Genomic DNA, 26,918 nt, shown 5'->3' on the forward strand with positions numbered 1-26,918 from the left:
GCCGGAAGTTAACAACATCGCACGGCACATAGAAAGATAAGTTTAACAGAAAAACATTACTATTATATATTACTATTATTGGGGATAGAGTTGAGTTGATTTTAGTTTAACGTCCCGTTCAGCAGCGAGGCTATATGAGACGTGGACCTACTAATTAACGTGGAATCCGAACCACATGAGCTCCCGCGGGAATCGAAGCCGGGTCTCTCACGCCACAGGCGCGTACGCTAACCGCTTAGCCACGAAGGAGCTCTTATTGGGGATAGAGTAGAGGCTGCCAGACACACACGTTACCCCTACTCCACGCCATACAATAATGATATTTTTCTATCAAATACTGATCTTTACATGTCCCGTGCAGTACTCATATATTTACCGAGCCCTATCGCCATAGCAGACAAGGAAGTTAAATGTCATATTATGTTTTCGTATTCATTTTACCTCTATCAATGCATCAAGCTTACCCAGTTTTAAAGAACACTCGATATACTTTCTACCTAATTAACCTCTTAATGTAAAACTCCAAACATACTTCGGGTTATCTTCTATTGACTAGTATATACTTTAACATAACAACTATACTAGTTTTTTTCTCATTCCTTGTTCTTTCTTCACATTTTATTATTATACGTACTTTATTGTACGTAAGTGATTGTTTCATTATAGAAGAAAAATATATGAAACTGAATCTATCTTTTTAAGTTTTGTACAAAGGTAACCAAGAAAGTTCTGTCGCTTTTTGTGGAGGTCTGTGTTCAATTGGCCCTCACATCGTGAGTTAAAAGAATGGAGATAAGACGAAGGTCAGTTGTTGTTGTGGAAGTTCAGTTACTCCGTGAAGGACAGAGTGGACATGAGACCTCCGCAGAGCGTGATAAGGACGTATATGCTGTACGAGTTCAAACTGGGTCAAACGCCGCTGCAGCGGGACAGAAGATATGCCAGGCACTTGGTGTGGGTGTCGTGACTACGCGGACAATGCAATGGTGGTTTAACAAGTTTAAGGACGGTGACGAAACACTTGAAGACGCACCACGTGCCGGAAGAAAAACACATGTACAAAATAAAGATCTTCAGGCAGCAATTGAGACGAACAATGGCCAAACATGTTAGAAATTCGGACTAGAGTTCAGTGTGAATGGAGAAACCATTCGGCAACACCTCCATCAACTTGGGAAGCACTACAAGTTGGGTCGATGGGTTAAACATGATTTGACTCTGGGCCAGAAGACAACGCGAGCAGACACCTGTGTTTATTTGCTGTCTCGTCCAAGAAAGGAGTCATTTCTGGACAGGGTGTTGACATGTGATGAGAAGTGGGTCTGTACGAATCTCCACACCGCCTTCATCAATGGTTAGCAGCCCATGAACCGGTTTCAAAACAGCCGAAACCAGCACTGCACCAGAAGACGGTCCTCCTGTGTATTTGGTGGACTATTCACGGCATCGTGCACCGCGAACTGCTACCAGCTGGTCAGAGCATCAATGCAACTGTGTACTGTCAGCAGTTGTGCCGTGTTTAAGAAGAACTCAAAACTCTGGAGCCAGCACTTCTGAATTGCAAAGAGGTGCTCCTGTTACAGGACAACACTAATCCCAGGGACACCATTCTACGCCTTGGATGGGAACAATATTGCATGCGCCATACTCTCCGGACAGTACACTGTCCGATTATCACCTGGTCCATTCCTTGGATAATCACCTTAGAGGACGCCAATTTAAATCCCTAGTAGAGGTGCAAAATGCACTTGATACCTTCTTCGCTTCACGGCTCACCAAGTTCTACCGCGATGGAATCCATGGCCTTCCAGAACGTTGACAGAAGGTCGTCGATGCTGGTGGGGACTACTTTTGATCTTCCAGGTATGTCTTAGGTGACATGCCGATGTTTGAAGGTTGTGGGTGAAAAGGCGAGAGAACTTTCTTGGTTACCTTTATACGTTAAGCGATTAAAGTAACCATAAGAATACAAATATACGAAATTTAAAATGTCCATTTTTTTTCATTTCTTTACGGTATATATACATATGTACAGGGTGACTAGTAATTCGATGCATTCCTTGCAAAGAGGATATTCTGCAAGTACTTTGAAACGTTTTTACCTATATGAATCGGGGCTCACAAATCAATAGTTTCTGAGTAATTTGCACAGGTGTGATTTCTTTGAAATTTGCCTGCTAACGAGAGGTGTGCGGGAAAATTTTACTCCGATTCATTTCCACATATCGTAGAGCGATGAAATTTTACATGAGTAATCCTGCATACCCATGTACGTCATGTGACAATGTACAACTTTTAACTTTGCACTGTTGTTGTGTTATAGGTCCAAACGTGAAGTACGGTGTAGTGGTCCAAAATCCATTACTGCTCTTCAGAAAGTAGCGTGGCAACATCGCTAAAGTACTTGCCTCTAGGAAATGACTACATGGTTGGGAAAAAGTGGAATAAATATGGTGTGCGGTCAAAAGAAAACGCAAACTATGTTGGATTTCATACCCAGGTCGTGCATCTGTCTGGCCAACATTCGAGTAGTAAACGGGTGCGTTGTTTTCCAGGAGGCGGACACCTTTTGTCAGCATGCCACGCTCTGGTATTTCACAGAATCCCAGAACGCACTTAGTAGTGAGGCATGGTATATCCAGGTAATTGTGGTACCCATTGCCTAGAGAGCAAGTATTAATACCCCACACTGATCCCAAATAAACGTGGCCATCACTTTAGTCACTCAAGAGTTGAACACGGACTTTATTTGGTGGTAGTAAGTCGGCACGCTGTCATTGGTTTGACTAGGTTTCCTCTAGTTTTCTTCACTTCCACCAGGTGAGGCCGGGATGGTACCTTCTAAGTCAGAGCCAGTTCCTTCCCAAATCCTAGACCCACCTAAAAGACCGATGTGATCCCGGAGGGCTTGAGTTATTCCCTAGCATAAATACATACCTAATTAAATACAAAAAGAAAGAAATAGCAATCGAATACATCGCTTTAATAACTCAAAACAAAATTACGACCATTACCGTACCAATTGCTACAATGAAAGCGTAATGACCTAAGCTTCCTACAAAGGTAACAATATTAAACCTTGGAAAGTCATAACAAAATAACACATATGAGTTATTAAAGCGATGTATTCGATTGTTATTTATTTATTTATTTATTTGTGAAAGAGAATGACTAAACGAAGAATTCTACTTCCAACTCCGGGATCACATCGGTCTTTTAGGTGGGTCTAGGATTTGGGAAGGAACTGGCTCTGGCCTTCTAGAAAGTACAATCTCGGCCTTCATTTTGTGGGAGTGAAGAAAACCAGGGAAAACTTAGTCAAGCCAATACGACGTACCACCACCAAAGGAAATTCGTATTCAACTCTGAGTGATTAAAGTGATGATCACGCTTACTTGAGATCAGCGTGGAGTATTAATACTTGCTTTCCAGGCAAAGGGTACCACAATTACCTGGATATACTATGCCTCAACGCTGCGTGCGTTGCGGGATTCTGTGAAATACCAGAGCGATGCATGCTGACAAAAGGCGTCCGCCTCCTGGAAAACAACGCACCCGTTCACTGCTCGAATGTTAGCCAGACAAATGCATGACCCTGGTATGAAACCTGTATAGTTCGCGTTTTCTCTTGACCACACACCATCATCATTTCACCTCTTCCCAACCATGTAGTCATTTCATAGGGGCAAGTAATTCTGCGATGTTGCAACGCTGCTTTCTGAAGTGGAGTAATGGATTTTGGACCAGTACACCTTACTTCACGTTCGGACCTATAACACAGCAATGGTGCAGTTACGAGTTGTACATTACCCCATGACGTACATAGATTTGCAGGATTATACATGTAAAATTCCATCGCTCTATGATATGTGGAAATGGATCAGGGTAAAACTTTCCCGCGTACCTCTCGTTAGCAGGCAAATTTCAAAGAAATCACACATGTGCAAATTACTCAGACACTATTGATTTGCGACCCTCGGTTCATATAGGTAAAAACGTTCCAAAAAAGTACTTGTAGTATATATATCGTTCTGTATCTTGCAATAAGTCGTATGTTGAAATTTACAACTTTATAGAAGAGCGAAAAAAATTTTAGTACTGAAATAGGATGAAATAGGCATTTTTCTGCATTATTTTTTATAACTCTCCTATTATTAGCCGGATACACACGATACTTTGCCAGGTGATGAAACAAGTACCCCCAGATCCAATACTGGTGTTAACTAAAAATACTCAAATTTTAACACATGACGTGCGTATAATACTGTATAAAATGTTGTAATCGCACTCACTGAGTCAGGCTTAATTGCAAGACTATAATATAATGTTTCGATTTCTAATTTTATTGTTCCTATATAATATGAAATCAATAATAATAATAATAATAATAATAATAATAATAATAATAATAATAATAATAAGAAGAAGAAGAAGAAGAAGAAGAAGAAGAAGAAGAAGAAAATATTGTGAAGTCAATTCTCACCAAGACGTTGCACAAAGTACACAATTTCTTAGTTTCATATGGAACAAGACGCGGCGCATCATCATCTGTTGAACATCTTAAAATGCTAAGCTCCAAAGCTCGCTGTCTTATGTGTTCAATGTTTTCCTCATGTCGACGTGCTGATTCTTCTTGCTTCTGTTGAATTTTCTTTTGAAGCTCTTCCTGCGTTGCTAACTGAGCAGCATGCAGGGCTGAAAGTCTCTCTTCCCTATCTCTGTAACGAGAAGTACGATACTATTTTAACTTAACATGAAAACTCAAAAATAACTGAACTATTAGTACAATGAATAAGCTATGTAATCATTTTATATTATGAATGTTGAGCTCTAAAAGCCACTTTCGAGCTCCTCATCAGTCACACAATGCTAGGAAAAACAAGTTCGGTACGGAATTTGACCGATCGTTGTGTATATGCCTACTCCCACAGAATTTTACAAACCTGAAAGGAAAACGGGAATCACTGGATTATTATATTAACGATTTCCTCTCTGTTAGTTAACAAGCAGGTGCATAGATTACAAGCAATGATTTATTAGGTTCACCTCAACAGTACACGAATCGACTACATTATCTGCGATTGTTTATATACCCAATCGGTATCTGCCATTGTTACTGAAAATAATTACAATGGGGAAAAAATATCCACTGTGGTCACTGATTAAGCCTTAATATTTTATATGAAAAAATGGGAAGAATCAACTAATTTTTCTTACAATATACTCTTTCTACGATGAAATCCAATGAAAACCTAAATGGTGAAAAGGTCCAGCACTTTTTCACTCTAAATTTACCACATATTTAGAATGGTCGAATGTTTCGAGGCTAATGAAGCGATTAGTTTTAAAATTTGGGGAGGGAACTACTCCAAACGATTCTAGGTTTCGCTTAAAACAGTTTAACCGATCTTACGACTTACAGTTGCTTCATACATAGGACCTAGTTTTAGGAATATTACTGATGGTTTAATATAACTTGATACTAATTCATTAGTTGAAGTCGAAAAGTTCCATCTATCACTTGTCTTTGAATGACAAGTAGATAGAAGGAAGTGCAGTATAGGATTTCACATAGTAAATGTACAATTATATGAAGGCGTTAAAAACAATATAGGTAATTTGATTTTTCGGATATGGACTAATGAATTATTATGCTAACACTATATTGTAACAATTATTGTTAGTTTACTGCACGTCTAGGTAGTAATAAGGAAAACGAATGTACCAAAATACTCATCCACCAGGAAAACGAAAAGCTTATTGTACACAAAAATAAATACAAAGTTCCTCGCAAAGAATTAAAAGCGTTATTTACAAAAAGAAAAATAATTAACTAACTCCTCTGTAAAATTTGAGAAAACGATATCATGTATGAAAATATTTTCACGTTCAGTAAATATGTAAGAAGAATGTGTAATGAATTAGAGGTAATTTATTTTCCAAACTGGAAAAATGTGCTTTTAAAAATACAATTCCGTCGTCTTAACGCACAAAACAACAATTGTAACTCTTACAAGAAATATGTTGAAGTATCTAAAGAAATATTTTATAACCAATCAAACCTGAAAATTAGAATAAAATAATATTCAGTAATTAGCAAACTCAATGACACCAACGTAACTGAAAGAGATGCCATCAACGAAATGTATTTTTAAAACTATCGTGAGATCAAGCGTCAATAATTTTGAACAGTGAGACACAGATTCTAGTAAATAGCACAGAAGGACTACAAAATGCTTCATTAGAATGTTATGCTTTCTATTAAGCTTAGATTATTATTATTATTTTATATCAGAATACTTGAAAACGCAATCTAGACTCTAATAACTGCAGACTCACAAGGGACGGACATGAACCTGTCATCCGAACATCCGAATGAAACCTAGTTCATTCGATAAACATAACAAAGATACGTTCATGCACAAAAAATTAGGTGCCATGGACAACGAAGTACGTCCCTGGTGCCCATTAAGCCTGTTAATATAATCATAGACTCGCAGTGAAATAGATATTGCATCAACACTGTTCATTGTAAAGTATCTCTTCAGCATGAAATAAGCTTTTCAGAGGTGGAGCCCATAACGTACTTGAACAGGGAAAATTGGGAGAATGTTGGGAAAACCCCCTCCAGAAATCCCTCCTATTAACTTTGGACCACTCTGGAGTGGCCCTGGGTAAAAGTACACAATCGAAATGTATCTCGAAAAATACTATAGGGAATAAAAAATGACTAACAAGTTTTGTATTGATAGATTTGTGTGCTTTTATCCGGGGCCATTCCAGAGGGGTTCGAAGTTGATAGGAGGGATTTCTGGAGGGAATTTTCCCAACATTCTCCCAATTTTCCCTGTTCAGGTACGTTATGGGCCCCAATACACTGAAAGAGATGAACAGCTTATTTCATGCTGAAGAGAATAAACTATAAATGAATTTACAATGAGCAGTGTTGATGCAATAGCTATTTCACTGCGAGTCTATGATTTTCTTTATACTAACAGGGTTAATGGGCCTCAGGGACGTACTCTGTTGTCAATGGCACCTAATGTTTTGCGCATATCGAATGGACTAGGTTTGATTCGGATGTCCGGATGACATGTTCATGTCCTTCTTTGTCAGTATATTTCGGAACGATATTTTACAAACCGCTGCTTATCGGAAAATATTAAAAAATATATAAATAAGAATTTCAATCCACCACAAGAGCTAAGCGATAAATGATTATCCACCTAAGAGACGTATAATGTGGTTTAATTTCGAGAATTATTGCAAATTATAACATTGTACTTTAGTATTTCAAACATTCACGTACATATACGGTCAAAGCTAACTTGGAAAGGAACTTTATTTTATTTATAATAAAATGGTTCCCTATTATTTGCTTACTCAGATTGCATTTCAATGTTTTATTTATTTCATTTCACTTACTTTAAATTCTTATTCCTGAAAACTTCTTGCAATTCCAAGCTTTCGGTTCTCACCTGGAGCCTTGTTTACGGAGGGTAAAAATAGGAGTAAAAGTAATGAAAACATCAAGGAAATGGTTACACTCAATTCATGTCGACAACAGAACATGGAATACCAAAACATCGATGGTACATAACATCCACAACATCGACAGGGGGCACGGTGGCTCAGTGGTACAGCATTCCCCTCTCATGCGACGAGTTCCTGGTTCGATATTAAACCATATGAGTTTGTAGTGGACAACATCATGTCGGTCAGTTTTATCGGGGTTCTCCCTTTTCCTTTCATATTCGCATTACATCAATTTTGATAAAATTACATACTTTCATTAATCATCCGTCTCGTTTAGCTTAAAAGGAATAAACGTGAGATGTTAAACCAAAAATTTCATGAACTGAAACACCAACAGTGCATAACATCAATAATTAAAGCATCGACGCTACACATAACACTCACAGTACGAAACATGGAGAACACGTAATATCAATGGTACGTAACATGAGAACACACAGGATCGACAACCAAACTATCGACATTACGTAACATCAACAACCGAAACATGAATGGTATAGGTGCTCAAGGTCCCAGGAGAGATTCCTGGTGAAAGATAATTCTTGAACGTATTAGAGTGGTTCGGATTCCACCTTGAACAGTAGCTTCTCGTCTCACATAGCCTTGGCAACAAATAAACAGAAATTGATAGGATATATTATCGACAACCAAACATCATAACATCGACATCCAAAATACGGACAATATAAAGCACACACACACACACACACAACAAGGTACGTACGTTGATAAAGAGAACCTGGGCATTAAGGAACTTGTAACTTTTAAACATGACAAAAACGTTATTAATTATCATGCGGGAAAATTCTCTTAATTTCAACTTATATATAAAGTCCACAAGCGAGAAAAGGTTGGCGATTGCTGCTTTATATGAAACAGACTTTTTTAGTTGATGCGACAGAAGATCGCTGAATTTAGCATTTGTCATAAGTTAATTTAGAAGTAGTGTTTCCCAATTTCCCCCATTCTTTATCACGATTTTACTGTTACAAATTGTTGATTTGTATTAGCTAAAAACGAATGATACAACTGCATTTAAGAAAACAAAATTAAGAATATTTGAAGTTCATTTGCGCTCCACCTTAGTAAATCGACATTACTTCTAAAAGCTGAGCTCTAGAGAAGACAAACTTCTAAAGACTTGTAGAATGAACTTCATTCTACAAATACTAACTTGACAATGTTGAAGAAATGAAAATCAACTTTGATAATGAATAAATATTAATATGAAAACATCTAGACAATACCATTATTCACAAAATACTTTTAAAATGGCCTAACAATATAAGCGAGGTTGTTACATAAATTCTAAGTCTAACCAAAAAATATTAGAACTAGATATGTAATACTTTTAGGCCATATTTATTGAACCTTCCTTAATGCCAGATTTGGTATTAATATCAACTTTCATTCTGTTGTTATAGGTTCAGAAAGACGTGTGACCAAATGGAGAAATTAAAGGCGAGAGCTGTTATTGAGTATCTCCACAAGAAAGGTTTAAAGCTGCAGGAGATTCATGCCGACATGGTTACTACTTTAGGTGATAGTGCCCCTTCATATGGCTCAGTGAAAAATGGTCAGTCTAATTTAAGAGGGGGAGAACTTCCATTGAAGATGACACTCGATCAGGAAGGCTCGTGCAAGCATTAACTGGGGAGAACATAGACAAAGTGCATGAAATACCAAGAAAGGTAGGCGAACAATCATAAGGCACATTGCTGAGACAGTAGACTTATCTACTGCATGCGTTGACAGAATTAATACAAAACATCTGGGAATGAGCAAGATTTCGGCGAGAAGGATGCTAAAACTTTTGACACCTGATCAAAAGCTCACCAGATTCAATATTTCAAGGGAAAATTTTCATCTCCTCCGGACAAATGCAGTTGCTTTTCGCACTCGATTCATATCAACAGATGAGAGCTGGGTCCACCATTACCAACCAGTGTCTAAACAAAGTTCCAAGCAGTGGAAACACCCCTCATCCTCCTTCTGAAAAAGGCCAAGTCAGTATCCTCAGCTGGAAAAGTTATGGCTACAGTTTTCTAGGATTCGGAAGGAATAGTGATAGTGGATTATCTTCCAAATGGGCCAACAGTGACTAGAGAGTACTATGCAGATCTACGACAGCTGCGTGATAATATTCGGCAGAAGCGTCGTGGGAAACTGACAGCCGGTGCGCTTCTCGATCAAGACAATGCCCTAGCCACAAGCCAGTCATTGCAATGAAAATAATTCATGATAGTGGCTACGGATTGATCACCCACCCACCTTATTCGCCTGATTTCGCACTTTCTGAGTTTCATCTCTTTCCAAAGCTCAAAAAGAAGTTGTAAGGTACTCACTTTAACATTGATGATGATGTCATGCATGCCGTAGATGAAATTTTACAAACTTTCGACAAATATCTTTTTACCAGCGGCATTAACGCACTTGAACATCGATGGGAGAAATGTGTTGACTTGTCAGGAGACTATGTTGAAAAGTAACAACAACGTCTATAAACTTTCTGCTGCTCCGTTCATAGGTAGGCTTAAAATTTTGTAACAATCCTTGTATTACAAAGTATTTTAAAATATATTACAAATTTCAAAAATACATTTATAATCTTGCCCATTTATTTGACAAGGAATATAGGTGAGAATGATAAGCAGTGGTACCTTCTACGTAGCTGAATTTCATAACGTTATCTGCATTTACACTATATATAAGAAAAACTAACACTGCATTTTTAGTTAACTTAGTTATATATAGATTTATCTTCATTAGCTTTTGTTTATTTATCTTTTTGCTTATGGAAATAAACTGCACAAATGAGAAAATTCTGAATATAAACTCAACATTTTTATTCAATCACAGATTTCATAATCAATCACAAGGTATACGGTACTATTTCTATGCAAATAGCCTATCTCCTCTTGCGTAAAATTAAACACAAAAAACAACTTTGTAGAAAATAACTTAATTCTAAGTACCACTCTATTCTTTATTTACACTGTCTTTTATGGATTTCTACACAAATTTATTTAAACCTTCAAGTTTAATTCCTGGCTAAGACTAGAGCACTGTAATTTTGGTTTAACAGGAAGTTTGTTTCCATGCAGTCCAAGAGTGTTTTCACGTAGTTCGCACACCGGCTTTCTCTCTTTTAAATGGCTTTGATAATATTCAGAAAATAAATGATCGAAAATGGTGTTAAAATAACTAGAACAGTAGCAATTAAACATAGTTGTATCACAGCAGTAATCGGGTTCAGGGAATGTTAGTAACTGGATGTTTGGTATTTTGATAGTGAACCTCTATTACTTTCTCTTCTACAAATGCAATAAATTTCCTAGATCCTTCCTTACTGGTTATAAAGAAGCCATAACCTTCTGCGACTTACCATCTCTGATTGGAAAGAACATAAATCCTGCATCTAAAACAAATTAAAACTGACCCTCTTAAGTTAAGCATACATCAATCAACATTTAATGAAGACATTTAAAACCAAACCATATTTAATTACTCATTTTTTAAATATGCACCAAAACAGCTTCATTTCAAAGCATGATAAATCAATAATATAATTAACTGTTTTCTCCTATTCCAAAAACATCCAACCTAAAAGTAGCATTACTTAAAGCGCTTTCTCCCCAACAATAACAACAATAACATTTATAAATGTGATAGCTACAAATTTCTACTGTTCAACTGCAGTAATCCTAACAAATTTGATTCCCACATTTAGCAAGACAGAGTATAACTGTCTGTCGAATAATTAGGAAAAAAAAAAGTCGACATCACCCGACCAGGCCCGGCGCCAAAACAGTAAGACTCGATGGCTGATTTCTTTCTCGAGGGAACTAGTTTAAGTTTCCTTTACACTCATAGTTTCTTAAAACAACTGCTATTATGAAAGAGATTTTAATACTTGAAAATCATTGAACCATTAGCAGTTTATTGTCGTGTTAACTTTTGAAACTTGATTACAACATAAATTCTATCAAGTCATTCCTGCCTGCAGAATACCAAATCATCTGGAACCTTCAAGAAAAGTAAAAAGTAAATACCACAGCAATCAGATTAGTACAATAAACGAAATGCTGCTTTAAAAAAATGAAATTTTCGGCTACGCAAGGAATCTTTGTCAAGTCAATGAGGACACAAACCTCTAAGATACCTGAGCGATTTAGTTAATACAAAGAAAAAAAAACTCGTTTTCTCTCGAAGATATCATGGGCCGGAAATAGTACAATTTTAAATTGGATTCTCTATTTTGCATCACAACCCAACTGGAATAGGCAATGGAAGACAGTAGTTAAAAAATACATCCAGTATCGGAACAACAATAAAAATATTATTATGAGGTAGCAATCATTTTTGCCTGAACAAAAAACAGAACTTGAGCCCACCACTTCATAGTGTGTCGCACTAGAATTTGACATGTGAGCAGCAGCAATCGACAAGGTGTTCATGCACTGCCCTACCCCAATTAAGTCCATTCCTCTATATTTCTTTGGTGATTTTATTACTTTTATTCATATTTTTGTTCTTCGTGAGCAAGGCTCTAGGAGAGAGCCGAAAGCTCCGAAGCTTAGAAGTGTAAGACATTTTCAGGAATCAGAAATTAATGTAAGAAAGAATGATCGTTAAAACTTCTGATTGTGTTTCATGTTGTCTGTTATTTCTTTATTTTTAATTAAACCTAAATGAAGTTCCAATTTTTATCGTTGCAAACACTAAACAACGAGATATCAGAAATACTAAAATCAAAATGACCCTATTATTTAGTTGACTGACTGGAATTAATGGAGATGTCAGTGGGGTGGCTACATGACCCGTCACGATACACCGAACGGCCAACAAGACTCCTCATAAATTGAAACAAAAAGACTTCTAAAGTATGTTGCAATATCCTATGTGATGTTGTAAACAAACAATTCCACGCATCAGTGTTTACAAACACCACCACGTGGTTCGGCAAGAGGATCTCCCACCAGATGGATCTACAGTCACATGCAGACGACGGCTTCTACACCTTCCACGGAGCCGAAACGCCACCACCCTCCAAAGGACCCTATAAATTGGATGGACGAAGACAACTCGATACCAGTTTTCTGGTGACCCTCCTCTAGTGTGCTACGGGACTTTTGGAGTAACCTAACCCCAGGCCTCTAGTCTGCTACGGGATTACGCCTATCCTATCTCCTGGCTTAGCCTACTATGGGGCTCTGTCTGGAAATCCTAACCTCAGCCGCTTAGCCTGTTACGGGGCTCTGTTGGCCATTTAACCCGTCTCTGCTTGCTACGGAGCATTGGTTCCTTAATTCCTCTCTGCTTAGCCTGCTACGGGGCTCTGTGGAGATCCTGTCTGCGACCCTACGGTCAAAGACTACTATTTCTAACCTTTCATATTAGAGAGATTATTTTGTATAATATTTTGTGAAAATACTTTTATAGTGTAAGTTCTTATAATAAAACTAGTAGTGGGAGTCGATTCCGGACGCTCTTTTTATTAAATGCTCTACCTACAACTTATATGAGACAAAGTTTTACAATACAAACTGAAAGTAAGTTCGCTGGAGTAATAGAATCAAACAAACAACCAAAAAAGTTAAAACAGAACTCTTGGAGAAGGTTTTAAAAATACACAATAAACTAGGAAACACATAACAAGAAAAACACTCAAAAATAGCAATAATACGAGAGAAGTCAGAAAGTTTTTATCCTCATTATGATATACATGAGCTAGGGATCCGCAGTTTGATCCATGGACTTGTCTTTCTCTACATATTGCCTTCTCATACTGCTTAATACAAATCTACATAAAAGTCTGCGGTGTTGCAGCAAACTAGTTTTCCACCGCATTATCACCTCCTCATCATCCACGAAACGCCTACCCCGCAAATGTTCCTCCACATTTTGAAAGAAGAAGTAATTGAACGGATTCATATCGGGTGCATGTGGTGGGCGGCCACACTGACGCACAAGAGTTAGTATTTCTACAGCTCGGTGTGTCGATGCACTGTCAGTTAGGAGCACCAATCCTTTCCAGAACAAACCGTCTTCTTGCTTTTGTATCATCCCGTAACTTTCGTAGCAGGTTTCTGTAATGTGCCTATGATTATAGCTATCAATCAAAATAACACCTTTATGGTCCAAAAATACGAGGGGGAAACGTGTGGTTCTATGTTTTACTCGTTTCTTCGGTTTTAGGGTCAAATGTATACAACCTGCATTCACCCATAGTCACTAATCTGTTTACGAAAGCATCCTTGTCCTTATGTTATAGGTCCAAATTGCTTTGTGCACATTGCAAACGTTGTGGTTTTGGAAAAAAGTGTCAACAATTGGGCAACCCATCTTGGTGCCACTTTGTTCATATGCAGAATGTCGTGTAATAAGATGAAGGGACCCTTCATTAACGTTCATCTTCCTGCTAAATAATTAATAGTCATTAGTCTATCTTCAAGAACTAGCTACTAAAATTTTACTACCACACGTCGGTCTGCAGCCGCTAAACGACGACCTCTTGGGTAATCTTTTAGACTTCTCCGACCACAATTGAAGTCTCTTTTCCAGCGTTTCACTGTCACAAGATGGCATTCCTCACCATACACAGCTGTCATTTTTTTATATATCGTGTGGGCTGGTTTTCCTTGAGGATGAAGAAATCTAATCACAGCTCGGTATTGATTTTGTCCAAGATGTTGCCGCCGCTTAGTTTTCTGGCTATAACATCAATTCAACAGCCCTGTATAAAGTCACACATTAGTAAGATGACAAACCTATCACTATGCAAATTTTTACATTACCAGCACAAGCGTAAGAACTTTGTCGCTTTCCATAGGTAGCATAATATAACAAGAAAAATCTAAAAACAAAACCTTTAAGCTATGTTAACTATTCCAACCTCACGAATAAAAGTAATAATACTGTCACTACACATTTGCATTATTCCATATCCTGCTAAGATTTTTGGGCTGTCCTTAAGTTCTCTGAGGTCGGTTGCACGGCATAGTCTTCATAATACGGGGTAGGATTGTGCGAGATTAGTGTCAGATACGAAAGTGAGTTAGGATCACTTAATTTCGACGACTCGTAAGCGATGAGGTTTGTCAATTGCCAGAAAGTATTACTGAGTAAAGCTTATTTTTGTTGGCTTGGTTTCAAATCATTCGTCAATGAAAGCGCATCCGTTGGAGGAAATAGCTACTGAAATGAGAACATAGATAGTGCTCCATGGCAATGCGACGTTCTTGACTCTGATGTCGGTACGTTTCCCTGCATGCCGGAACGTCCCAACACTCAGCAGACAACAACATAATCTTGTCACTGTAGTTGATGGCATCTCACTAGAAAGGATTTTAATAACGCTTTGCGAGTAAGTGCAGATAAACAGACGACGCAGCTAAAGTTAATGCACTTCGTCGAGGGCAAGTTTAACTGGTTTACAGTAAATACTGAACAGAGGCGACGCTAAGACTAAATTCCGAATTGTCCTCGTATGTGACGAAGGCGCAGGTAACAGAAGTCTCATTTGCTGAATAGTCCGTATACAACACAGTAAAACTGGAACATTGTTCTAGCAAAACTTATAATTCTTGCTGGAATTCCTGGGTATTTATATGCTGTTTAGTGTGTAACGACAATAGAAGGTCGCCCATGATGAAGTCAACAGTCACGTGGAACAGTACAAACATGTAGCAAACAAAGAGACAGCTATCCAAATTCTCCTGAACCGAGATTCTCACAAACACGAACATACCATAGGCGTATAAGCCCAAGGCCTGCATATCGGTCATAGATCCGGCCATCCGCAACGGAAAGCTGGAAGGGTGATCAGACATACAACGCACATGGGCTGTATCGTTTTTGAGAGGTCTCTCACGATAAGCTAACGGTGCTTCATTTGCTTCTGCATAACGACTAATAACAGGAATTAGTAGGGAAAGCACCAGTAGCTACCTGGATATCCAGGTGATGAAAAGTATCAAGTTCTTTCAGCAGAGAGGAACGTATAGTTGAGTAAGTAACACAACCATAGTTTGACTTGGATAGAATTAGACTTCGATATGAGTGTAACAAATCCGATCCGATTAGCAAGCCAGATGCTGTGGAAAAGTAGAAATAGTAAATTCAAAGCTCGGAAACAAGAGTATTTAATATTACGGTGCTGACGTCAAGTGGCGATCAAAGGTCAAGTTCAGAAATCGGACTGTGTTAACAAACAAGAGATGAGTTTCGCTAAGAAGGTAAGTTTGTTAACGGCAAAAATGTGTACATTTTTTTTAAAAAGCAGAAAATCGAAATCTGTCTCAGTCGACAAGCGAATAAGTTGAAGCTGTCGAGTAATATCGCGAACTATCTGGAATGAGAATAAATAACGAGAGCTTCAACATAGAGAAGATCACACAAAGGAGCCTGGATCTGTGACAGAATACTGTTGACGGCGACAGTAAATAATACGACACTGAAAACACTGCCTTGTGGGACCCAGTTTTCCTTCAAAAATCGCTCTGAGAGACTACAGCCCACACTAACCTTGAAATAACGTTCACCCAGAAAATTCTTTCTGAATATCGTCATGTAGCCAAGAAGATCCCAATCACATAACTGTTTTAAAATTCCACAAGCCAAACTTGTGCCATAAGCCTTTTACAAATTGAGAAATAAGACAAGGTGCTGACGATGGAAGATTTCTTGAATCTGACTTTCAAGGTGAGCAACATTGTAATGAAACGGAAAGACTGAAATCCACACTGAAATTTGTTCAAGAAAAAATTGGATTCTCACTACCAAACGAGACGCTTGTTCGCCATGCGCTCAAAAAGCTAAATAAAGCTCGTAAGGGCAGTGAGTATTGTCCGTGGAGGTTTATTGTGCTTTTCTCGGGTTTCAAGGTGGTAACGATCAGAGCCTCACACCATCGAAGTGCAAACGTCTTCTCTAATCAGATACGATTAAATAGCTGCAATAACGCAAGCTGTAAATAGGCGACATTTGCCCAATATGTAGTATAATATACGGCCAATCCCTAGAGCAGTATTGGACGACTCACATAAGGAAAGGCGAATTCGTGAACAGTGAAGGAAATGATATTAAGCTTAGTATTGGTGGTATAGAAATTTAGAGCGTATCTCTTGGTACGAGTATAAAAGCAATTAAACTCGATCAAATAGTGTGCAGAGTCATAGAAAGAAAAGCTTAGCCTCGGTCATTTAGAGGGGCTGATTGTGACACTGACCACTACATGGTAGCAGTGATAATAAGAGAGAGATTATCGCTGAATAAAGGAAATATCAATATCCGAAAACGGAGAGATTCAATTTAAAGAAATTAGAAGAGAGCCAGGTAAGAGAGGCATACCAGATTGAAGTTTCGAACAGGTTCTCGGCTTTAGAAGATTCGGAGTGCACTAGTGTTCAGGATACTTGGATTGAAATTAGAGATAGAATTAAAATTTCAGCAAGAGAAAAATTAGGACACGCGGTAATACGTAGGAACAAACCATGGTTCGACCAGGAATGCATTAAACTAGCAGGGAAAAGAAAACAGGCAAAATTACGGTGGCTACTAAATCCGAATGAAATAACTACACAAAATTTCGCAGACATCAGGCGGGAAACTTCGGAACTTGAAGATAATAGTAAAAATAAAAACATTTGGGACATGTATAAAGAGATTAACGAATTTAAGAAAGTCTATCAACCTCGTGCTTATATATAAAGAAATCTGACGGAAAAATTCTCACTGATACGGATAGCATCTTAAATAGATGGAAAGATTTCTTTCATGATTTTCTTAACACGCAGCCAAAAACTAATGTGCGTGGAGAAAAGGAGTTACACACTGCAGAACCGTATATTCCAGAACCTAACCGTATAGAAGTAGAAACCGCTATAAAGAAATTAAAGAAACACAAATCTCCGAGTGTAGACGAAATATCGGCTGAGTAAATTTTAGCTGGAAGCGAAAAATTGTGGAACAAGATACATAAACTCATTCTCCTTATCTGGAACAAGGAAGAATTACCACCAGAGTGGAAAGAATCAATCATTGTTCCAATTCACAAGAAAGGCGACAAAACTGATTGTAATAATTATCGAGGCATTTCTCTTCTGTCAACATCCTATAAAATACTTTCAAATATTCTATTAGCAAGATTGACCCTATACGCAGATGAAATTAATGGAGATTATCAGTGCAGATTTAGACGAAATCGATCAACTATCGACCAAATACTTACCATTCGACAAATACTCGAAAAGAAGTAGGAATACAATACCCCGGTACATCAACTATTTATTGCTTTTAGAAAGTCCTACGACTCGGTTAGGAGAGAAACATTCTACAACGTTCTTACAGAACTTGGAATACCGAGAAAACTAATTAGATTAATTAAGATATGTTTAAATGAATCCCAAAGTAAAGTCCAGGTAGGAAAATTTTTGTTCATGAGCTTTCACGTCGAAAATGACCTGAAACAAGGAGATGCGCTGTCGCCATTGTTATTCAACTTTGTTCTGGAATACGCTATAAGGAAAATCAAAGATAGCAACCAGGGCCTAGAGTTAAACGGTATTCACCAGGTTATGGCATATGGCATATGTAAATTTAATAGGGATGATAGGAGAACAATAGAAAGAAATGCAGAGATCTTATTAAACGCTTGCAGGGACATGGGTTTAGAAGTAAACGCAGAGAAAACTAAATACATGGAAGTGCGTCGGGACCGTAATACGGCAAATTATGGATACGTTAAAATATTAAATAATACTTTTGATAAAGTGGGTACTTTCAAATATCTAGGATTAATATTATTAGACGAAAATCATATTCACGAAGAAATTAAATGTCGACTACAAGCAGGAAATTCGTGTTACTATTCGGTTCAAAATCTCTTGTCGCGAATTTTGTCGAGAAATTTGAAGCTTAAAATATATAAAACGATAATCGTGCCTGTTGTTCTGTATGGTTGCGAAACATGGTCACTTACTCTGAGGGAAGAACATAAATTGAATGTATCTGAGAACAAGATCCTGAGACGAATATTCGGACCCAAGAGGAACTGGAATGGAGAATGGCTGAAACTTCATAACGAGGAACTACATAATTTATACGATTTATCCTACAATTGTTAGGGTCATAAAGTCTAGGAGGCTTAGATGGGCAGGTCATGTAGCTAGAATGGAAGAAAGTAGAAACGCTTTCAAAGTCTTAACTGGAAGACCAATCGGAAAACGACCATTAGGAAGACCTAGGCGCAGATGGAAGGACAATATTAAGATGGATCTCGAAGAGACAGGAATACAAAGTAGAAACTGGATCCAATTGGCTAAGGACAGAAGTCAGTGGAGAGCTTTTGTGAACGTGGCATTGAACCTCCGATTCCATAGGCCATAGAGTTAGTTAGTTATGTTAGCTATCTCTGTGGGTTAGTCACCAGGATCCCGTTTGCCAATATAACAGGCACACTAATACTCGAACAGTGGTCATTTATGGAACGACATCGACTCAAACAACGTCAACTACTGAGAAACGTTACAGGCACCTTCGAATTTTGACGCTTTGACGATTCAATAAGATACCTAGTATGAGCACGAAGAATGTGAAATTGCTGAAGATTCTCAGCAGTTGGATGACAATTAAAAGTGGCAAAAGCAGGCCGACGAGCCAGGATAGACTCGTGAATTTCCGCGCACAATTACTGAACTCACCGTCGTGGACGATCACTTTTACATGGGCAGCATCGATAACGATCTGCTCAAATAGGTTTACAGCTGCACTTCTGGGAAAATTATTAGGAGGATGAAACTTACTGAGATTCCAAAATATTGGCCAATACTACCCTTCGGAAGATGACAAATTAGTAACAGACAGACCATCAGTGATCACAGAATCAGTGGCACAAGAGATCTGGATGGGAAACACTACAAAGGAAAAGTCAACGGAAAAGTTGATACAAGGTCTTATAGGAAAGTGAGTTGGACTACCGTCATTGAGTACAAGCATCCTACTCTCATCAAGAAATTCCGTTATCTGACGGCTAGGATCCTTAGGTCGAATGCAGCCCCACAGGTGATGGTACGCATTCAAATCTCGACAATCAACACGGGTGGCTCTAGTTGATTGTAAAACTGAGTCAGATCGGCAGCCGAAAAGGCTTCATTACGAGAAATATACAACGAAGAAATTGCAATTGAGCGAGGAAGAAAGCTTGCGCCGCCACTGCTTCAACCAGAAGTTTCCGTTAATACACTCAAGAATGAAAGCGAGTACAGCGATGGCTACGTGACCACCAGTGTGCTTATCAAACCTGTAAATCGTGTAATAAGATAAAACAGATCATTGTGTAGGATAAAAATAAGTTTTCTGTAAACAGACAACTGTTGGAGAGGTGGTCAGAGATCAGTTGTTTCAATTCCTTAAGCTGAATACTGAAGCCTTATGTACCATTGTAGATACGTCACATTCGGAAAGATTAACGTTTATGACGAACCTCGCGTCGGGAGCAAATTATCATTAACTTATCATCCATTAAGTTCGTCTTTCACAGTATTAAATTGCAGTAAAATCGAAGGTGGCTCCAAACTAATAAAAGGACAGGATTGTTAAGACGACGACGTATATACCAGCTTAATTTGATGCCATTAAAGTATGGAGAGTGACGAGCAGATGACATTAGTTGAGACCACCGTTACAAACAATACGTGGAGTTTTCGAAGATTCCTTAGTTAAGCAACGATTGGGAGTTTTGGCAAGGGCGTCGATCCTGGGGGGCCGGGCCCCCCAAAGCTCATGTGCGCCCCCTATTGAATTTATGAATATACAATAGTTGGCAGAATTTGAATGCAATTTGTAATCCTCATATATATACCTTCTGCATCTGAATGGGCCCTCCCAAATTTACAGAGAAATCGGCGCCCTTGGGTTTTGGATCATAATTCTCAAATACAGAGAGTTCACTTTGGATACAAAAAGTAAAAAACAATGTCAGATTTCTGGATTGCCATATATTTTTGATCAGCACGGAAACAGAAGCAAACGGAACACGAAGAGAAGTTGAGATACTTTCTTTTAAGCGTCGCTTACCATCGGCAGAGGAAATCACCTTCTCAATCATGAGCTCTCAAATATGCTTCTCTTTTTAAAAAGCTGGACAGTCCCTAGACAATGCAAAATGACCATCCTTACAGAGAACATAGTAGAGTTGGTCGCCGTACCAGGTTCCGCACAATGATTATCCTGGTCACAATCGCACAAATAGCAAGTGTCGCATTACATGACGTGCCGGTGTGCCCGAAATGTTAGGTATTTAAGGTCCAATCTTGAGGCGGTAACAACCAGCCTTCGCGAATTCGTGGAGCGTAGGTAGGCCGAAAACAAGAACCAGTGACAGCGTTGTAAGCAGTTCACCTGACTTCTTACTTTAATCCGAGCTACCTCTACTACATGTTGATCTGCTAGTTTTGATTCAATTTCCTTCTCGGTTACGTCACTATTGGTACTGTAAACTGAGTCTTTCTTTAATTAGAAAATAACGAACCACTAGAGCTGCAACACTTCTTGCCTTTCCCACCATACGAGGGGCTGCTGGAAAGTTCGAAACCCAACCCAGAAGAAGTGCGCGTACAATGATGAAATTTTACAGTTATTCTACATACTCCCCCCGAAGTTCAATACACTTCTTGCACGGTGCTCCAAATTTTGCAGACCAGATTAAAAAAAAAAAAAAAAAAATCTGAAGGGAACTGTTCCTCGCAGCATTGATTCGTAGCATTAATCACTTCCTTAGTAATAGTCTGACGGAGCTAGATCTGGCAATAAGAAGGCTGATCTAGACATAGAGACCATGCAATGTTAGTTGTGTCTCAATGCTCGATGGACAGGAGTATAGTCCTGAAGGAACTTTTTTTTTTCCATGTCGCTGAACTTTCAAGTTGTCTTTCAGTTATGTGAGTAATGCAGAGTAATACTCTGTATTAAGAGTCTGACTCTTGGGAAGGTAGTCTTATGAGTACGATTTCATCCTTATTCTAGAAGAATGTTGAACACACACTTTCCCAGTCGACTTCTGTCTTTTTGGTTTCGGAATTAATGAAAATAATCACACAGATATCTACGATGAACCAGGCATTTCAGTTGGTAAGTAAGATACATGTAGAGCATTATGTAATGATTGAAAAACATACAAAAGAGCTTTGGGTACGCCAATAAAAAAAGATGAGAATAATAGTGTATAAAGAAGGAGTTCTTTATGATGGTAATAACAGATCGCATTGAAATGGCATAAGCTACGATCTACTGAAAATCTTCTGTTGCTGCACTGCTGAATCCATTAGTTCTTTCAACCATAAAGTTAGTCAGAAGTACACGAACAATGGCAGAAACTAGTTCTTCAAAACAGTAAGATTATATTCTTCTATAATATCGAAAGCATACAAAAAAAGTACTAATGCCATAATTGAAAATGCCAGGACTTTTATGTAAACTTATGACATAAAAAATATGATCACTAACAACAATGCTACTTGCGTACACTATCAAATTCACAAGAAGCACATTGTACAAATCAACTAGTAAACTAATAAAAAGAATAGCGAAAAACAAAATTCTTACCTCGAAATGCTCTAACATACGCAGTTATACTCTGTGTCTTTGCCAGACTCATTCGAAGAACAAGGGAAAAAATTACAGTAAAGAAATAAAGCCACATGAGAATGACATATAAATATGTCTAAAAGTTCAGAGAACTTGTCTAATTTCCGTTTCAGTGTGAAATAGAAAACGAGTTGAGACAGCAAGTGGAAGCAGTTGATGTATACTGAAATCTGGATGTTTGTTGGAAAATATTGAATAAAGCTGCTTAGGCAGTGCATGCCATGTTTGATCCGAATTTCTATTGTTCTATATCAATATTTAGTTTCTATGTTTTCATTATTATTATTATTATTATTATTATTATTATTATTATTATTATTATTATTATTATTATTATTATTATTATTATGGAAGATTCAAACCCATTTTTTATGTTATAGTTTTCTCTGTATGTAAACCCTTCTATTCACTGTTATAATTGTGCGCTTCTAAATGTTTGCAGAGGCTAGAAGTGATTCTACCCTTTCCGTGTGTACTATAATTTTGATATCTGTTGCATTTTGGCTTTTTATTTATTTATGTTGCCTTTATTTCTCTACTGTTATTTTTTTTTTTTTTTTTTTTTTTTTTTTTAACAAAAAGTCTATTGAGATAAAAAGAAATATCAGTATACACTATGAGGCACGAAATAATGGGTTCGACACCTGATGGGAGAGCACTGAAGTCTGAACGCATTATGATGGTACGGATTAAACACGAGATCTCTACACAACCTCGGAGCTGAAAGGGGTGATATACTCCAATTCAAATAACCAACCATCAGCATATATTAGGAATACGAAACTATTTTTGGATTAAACGTGTAAATGTTTTATATGCCCATTTGCAAACATTGAATAAACTAAATGTTTTCGTGAATGTTTGCAAACATATTATTTTTGAAAATTTCAAGAAAAACTTTTGTTCTCTGCATTACATTCTCAGCATGATATTAGACTAATTACACAATAATAATGTTTCATTTCATTTCTAATTATAAACCTAACTATTAGCTGTAAGACATATTGTTTCCATAGATCTGAAAGATAAAATTGACCCACGCTTTAAAAAACGAAAGACGAAAGCAGCAGACAGAAAACCTATTGAATAACTGCTCTAGTGATCAACGGTAGGATTAAACCCGGATAAGTGCAAATACGCTAAATAGCATTGTTTCCTTGCTCGCTGTAATTTTTGTTCACAATATTATTGTAGAAATGTTGTGCGAGTTTCAAAATGTTTTAATTTCTTATCAAAACGTCAATTAATTTCACGATAGGTTCCTTGATTTAATGGGCATTATTTTCTACTCGAAACTTTAGTTGTATAAATCCAGACTTTTTTTTAAAAAAAAATCTACTTCATATTCACTTTATATTTTACGAATGAATGAATACGTATTTTATTAATGCGTTATTCGTCTTGTTCTCTATCTTCATTCTTAATTTTTTTCTAATATTGAAACATTAGAATAAACTAATAAACTATGTATTATTAATTTTTCTACAATAACAAAATAGTAATAAAAATTCTACCTTGCTTTTTCTCTTGCCAGTTCTTGCCTTTCTTTCTCCTTCTCTTGAAGCTCTCTTCCTATTCTCTCCTCTTTCTTTCTTCGTCTCTCTTGCATTTTTTCTAGCCGAGCCTAAAAAATGTAATAATAAAGTCAGTTGAAAAATTTCTAACACTTCTTTCAGTTGCCTTGCAGTTGTTGCAAATCAGTTTTGACCTCAAATATCGAACCAATACAATATTTGTTTTTAACAGAACACCTTAAACTATCCTTAACTTTAAAAACCTTTACCTTCTCATATCCAAGAATCTGAAATAACCTTTTCTTTAACATTCTTTCCAAACTACCTAACAATAATCACGTCACTGGAACAAAGGAACCCCGAAGCAGGCACAGAAAACAAAATTACTTGCTAATCACCAGAACAAATTACCAGAAAACAGTGAAAACATACACACTAAAGTAGTAATACTAAAGGCTCATCAAATAGAGAGGCGGTAAAAACGAAAAGATATACTACAGAACAGAAATATAGATATGAAAATCCGGTTGGGCGCTATATTGGAACGCAGTCACGTGACTGTGTTGTCAAGTTGTGAGTAGAGAGGGTTTAGTAAAGAAAGATAAGATTATTGGGGACTCGTTGATCGATAAGATATATATAAGAGAGAAGGGAATTCATTTAATGAAATATATATATATATAGTAACGGACCAAATTTTTGGCCGTATAGTTTTCGTTAATTCTTATGTTATTGTGCCGCGTACACTCACATATTCTTTATGTTAGTCTTCATTTAGATACTAATATACAGGGTTATCATAAATAATTCATTCGTTTTGAAAAGGCTGATTTTCAAAAGTACTACACGTACACACAAAAGATATATGAAAAGAATCATAAACTCACCAACTTTGTGTATTCCAGATGGCAGCACGTGGAGGGTACAAGACGGGGCACCCCACATTGGCACATCGCGCATCGCTGGATTGGCGTATTGGTGAGAATGACCTAGCTTTGTTTCCCTGGCCTCCCAGATTGATTTAACTCCTGCGACTTCTTCCTGTGAGGATACGTTAAGGACCTTCTTTACGTACTCCCACTACCGCAATCCTTAATCGAACTCAAAGAACGCACCAGTGTTGCAGTGCAGACAATTGACAGGACTATGCTATAAAATGTATGGAAGGAAATCAAGTATCGTCTGGATGTGTGTCGTGTCGCCAAAGGAGCACATATTAAACATTTGTAGAGAGTGTATAAACTCAGTGAGTTTGTGGTTCTTTTCATATATCTTTCATGTGTGTACGTGTAATACTTTTGAAAGTACAACCTTTTCAAAACGAATGACTCATTTATGCTAACCCTATAGAACATCAATAATTAACAGTCCATCGTGTAAGTGAGAATAGAATAGCACGTATATGCGAATAAATGCGTCGAAATGATATGCAGGATGGTATTTCAATATGTGTTCGCTTCTGTTGAACTGTTCTATAATTTATTTATTTATTGTCCAGAAAGGTTAGATTGGTAACATCTATTACCTGTTTATCTGTTTAACGACTGTCGTACGGATCGCTATAGTATCACGTGCTAACAAATGTACTTATATCAACAGCTCTGACAAAAGTGTACATGCTTTTGAATTAATGCTTTTATTGATCGTAACTGTGGTCTACTAGTCGCTCTTCATTAACAGTGACGTCTTATCCATGGAGCGAGCTCCCTCATGACTAAGTGTGGGAGACGTGGGTTTGATTCCCGGTGGAAGCTCATGTGCTTCCGATTCTAAGTTAAGCTATAGGTCCACATCTTACATAGCCTCGCTACTGAAAGGGACACTAAACCCAAAATCAAATCATTAATGGAGCCTTCGCACGGTCATCGCGAACCAGCAAACTTCTTACAAAGTCCATTTACCAATTCAACTACTTCTGTGATCACTTGATATCAGCACATCCTAGATAAACGTTGGAGTGTAGTAACAATATATTTATATAAAATACGGAATAATACCATCACTTTCCATGTTGTATATGTCAGACTTCAGAACGGACATTTTCAGACTGCTGTAACCGAACTTAATCAACAATATGCAAAACTGAGCACTCACCCTCACTAAATTCTTCTACTCTGTACCACGATAACGTTTTCATTTTAACTGTGTGCACACGCATATTTTTATATAATAAATCTAATATGTTACTTTTACTTTATGCGCGTACGTTATTTCTTCTTTATCTATAATTTTGGCTTCCAATGATACTAAAGTACTTAATCTGGATATAAATATATTAGATGATTATGTCCATTATATTTAAATTCTAATCCGAAAGTTGAAATTATAGGTACAGAAATAACATACACATATAAGGTAAAGTAACATATTATATTTATTATATACTCTACCCTATGTATTAGCAATTCGACCACTCGACTTTCAAGAAGGAGCCGCGGTGGCTCAGTGGTAGAGCGTTCACCTCTGGTGCTTGGGGTCTCAGGTTAAAACCCTGCTCCCGCCAAGTGAACTTTGTGGTGGACGAACACCGTGTGCGTGGGTTTTCTCGGAGTTCTCCCGTTTCCTCCCACTGTCTTCATTCCACCATTTAATTTATCTCTCATCATCACCGTCTCCTTTAGCCTAACCGGCATAACCGTGGGACGTAAAACTCAAAAATTTCATTTCATTTTCGACTTTCAAGAACTACCTCAAGGTCCTCTCGTTAGCACTTACTAACAGAGGATTTCTCTTCTTCCCCACTTTATCCACAAACAATTCAAAGTGTACAAAAAATAAATCAAGAAAATAAAGATAATTACAAATTAAATTTGTAATTAAAGAAGAAACACCTTCTATCATCGATCCACTATTTCAAATTTCTTCAATAAACACGGTCTTTTCCTAAAGAAACTTATGAAATTTGCTTATGTCATATATTCTATTTTATTTTAAACTCGACATGTTTTCCCATTTCCTGCAAATCGTGTGCTAACTTTTACCTATAAAGGTAACAAAGAAAGTTCTGTTGTTTTTTCACCCACCACCTTCGCACATCGATATGTCACCTAAGACGTACCTGCAAGATCAAAAATAGTTCATCGATGACGTTCTGCCAACGTTCTGGAAGGCCATGGATTCCATCGCGGTAGAACTTGGTGGTCCGTGAAACGATGAAGGTATCAAGTGAATTTTGCATCTCTACTAGGGATCTGAACTGGCGTCCTCTAAGGTGATTATCCA

The 26,918-nt window shown here is 37.5% G+C and overlaps 1 protein-coding gene across 2 annotated transcripts in view; it reads right to left on the minus strand.

The window, feature by feature from the left end:
• The window catches only part of ssp3 (SCAPER domain-containing protein short spindle 3), a 522,155-nt gene that overhangs the window by 377,619 nt on the left and 117,618 nt on the right, over positions 1–26,918 (minus strand). For both annotated transcript variants that reach the window (XM_081747551.1, XM_081747559.1), the window contains 2 exons: positions 23,697–23,806; positions 4,484–4,718 (listed from right to left, as the gene is read on the minus strand). In XM_081747551.1, coding sequence (XP_081603677.1) covers positions 4,484–4,718; positions 23,697–23,806 — 345 coding nt within the window. The remainder of the gene's footprint in view (positions 1–4,483; positions 4,719–23,696; positions 23,807–26,918) is intronic.

This window comes from Thermobia domestica, chromosome 2, assembly GCF_964235325.1.
Source record: "Thermobia domestica chromosome 2, izTheDome1.hap1.1, whole genome shotgun sequence".
Lineage (NCBI taxonomy): Eukaryota > Metazoa > Arthropoda > Insecta > Zygentoma > Lepismatidae > Thermobia > Thermobia domestica.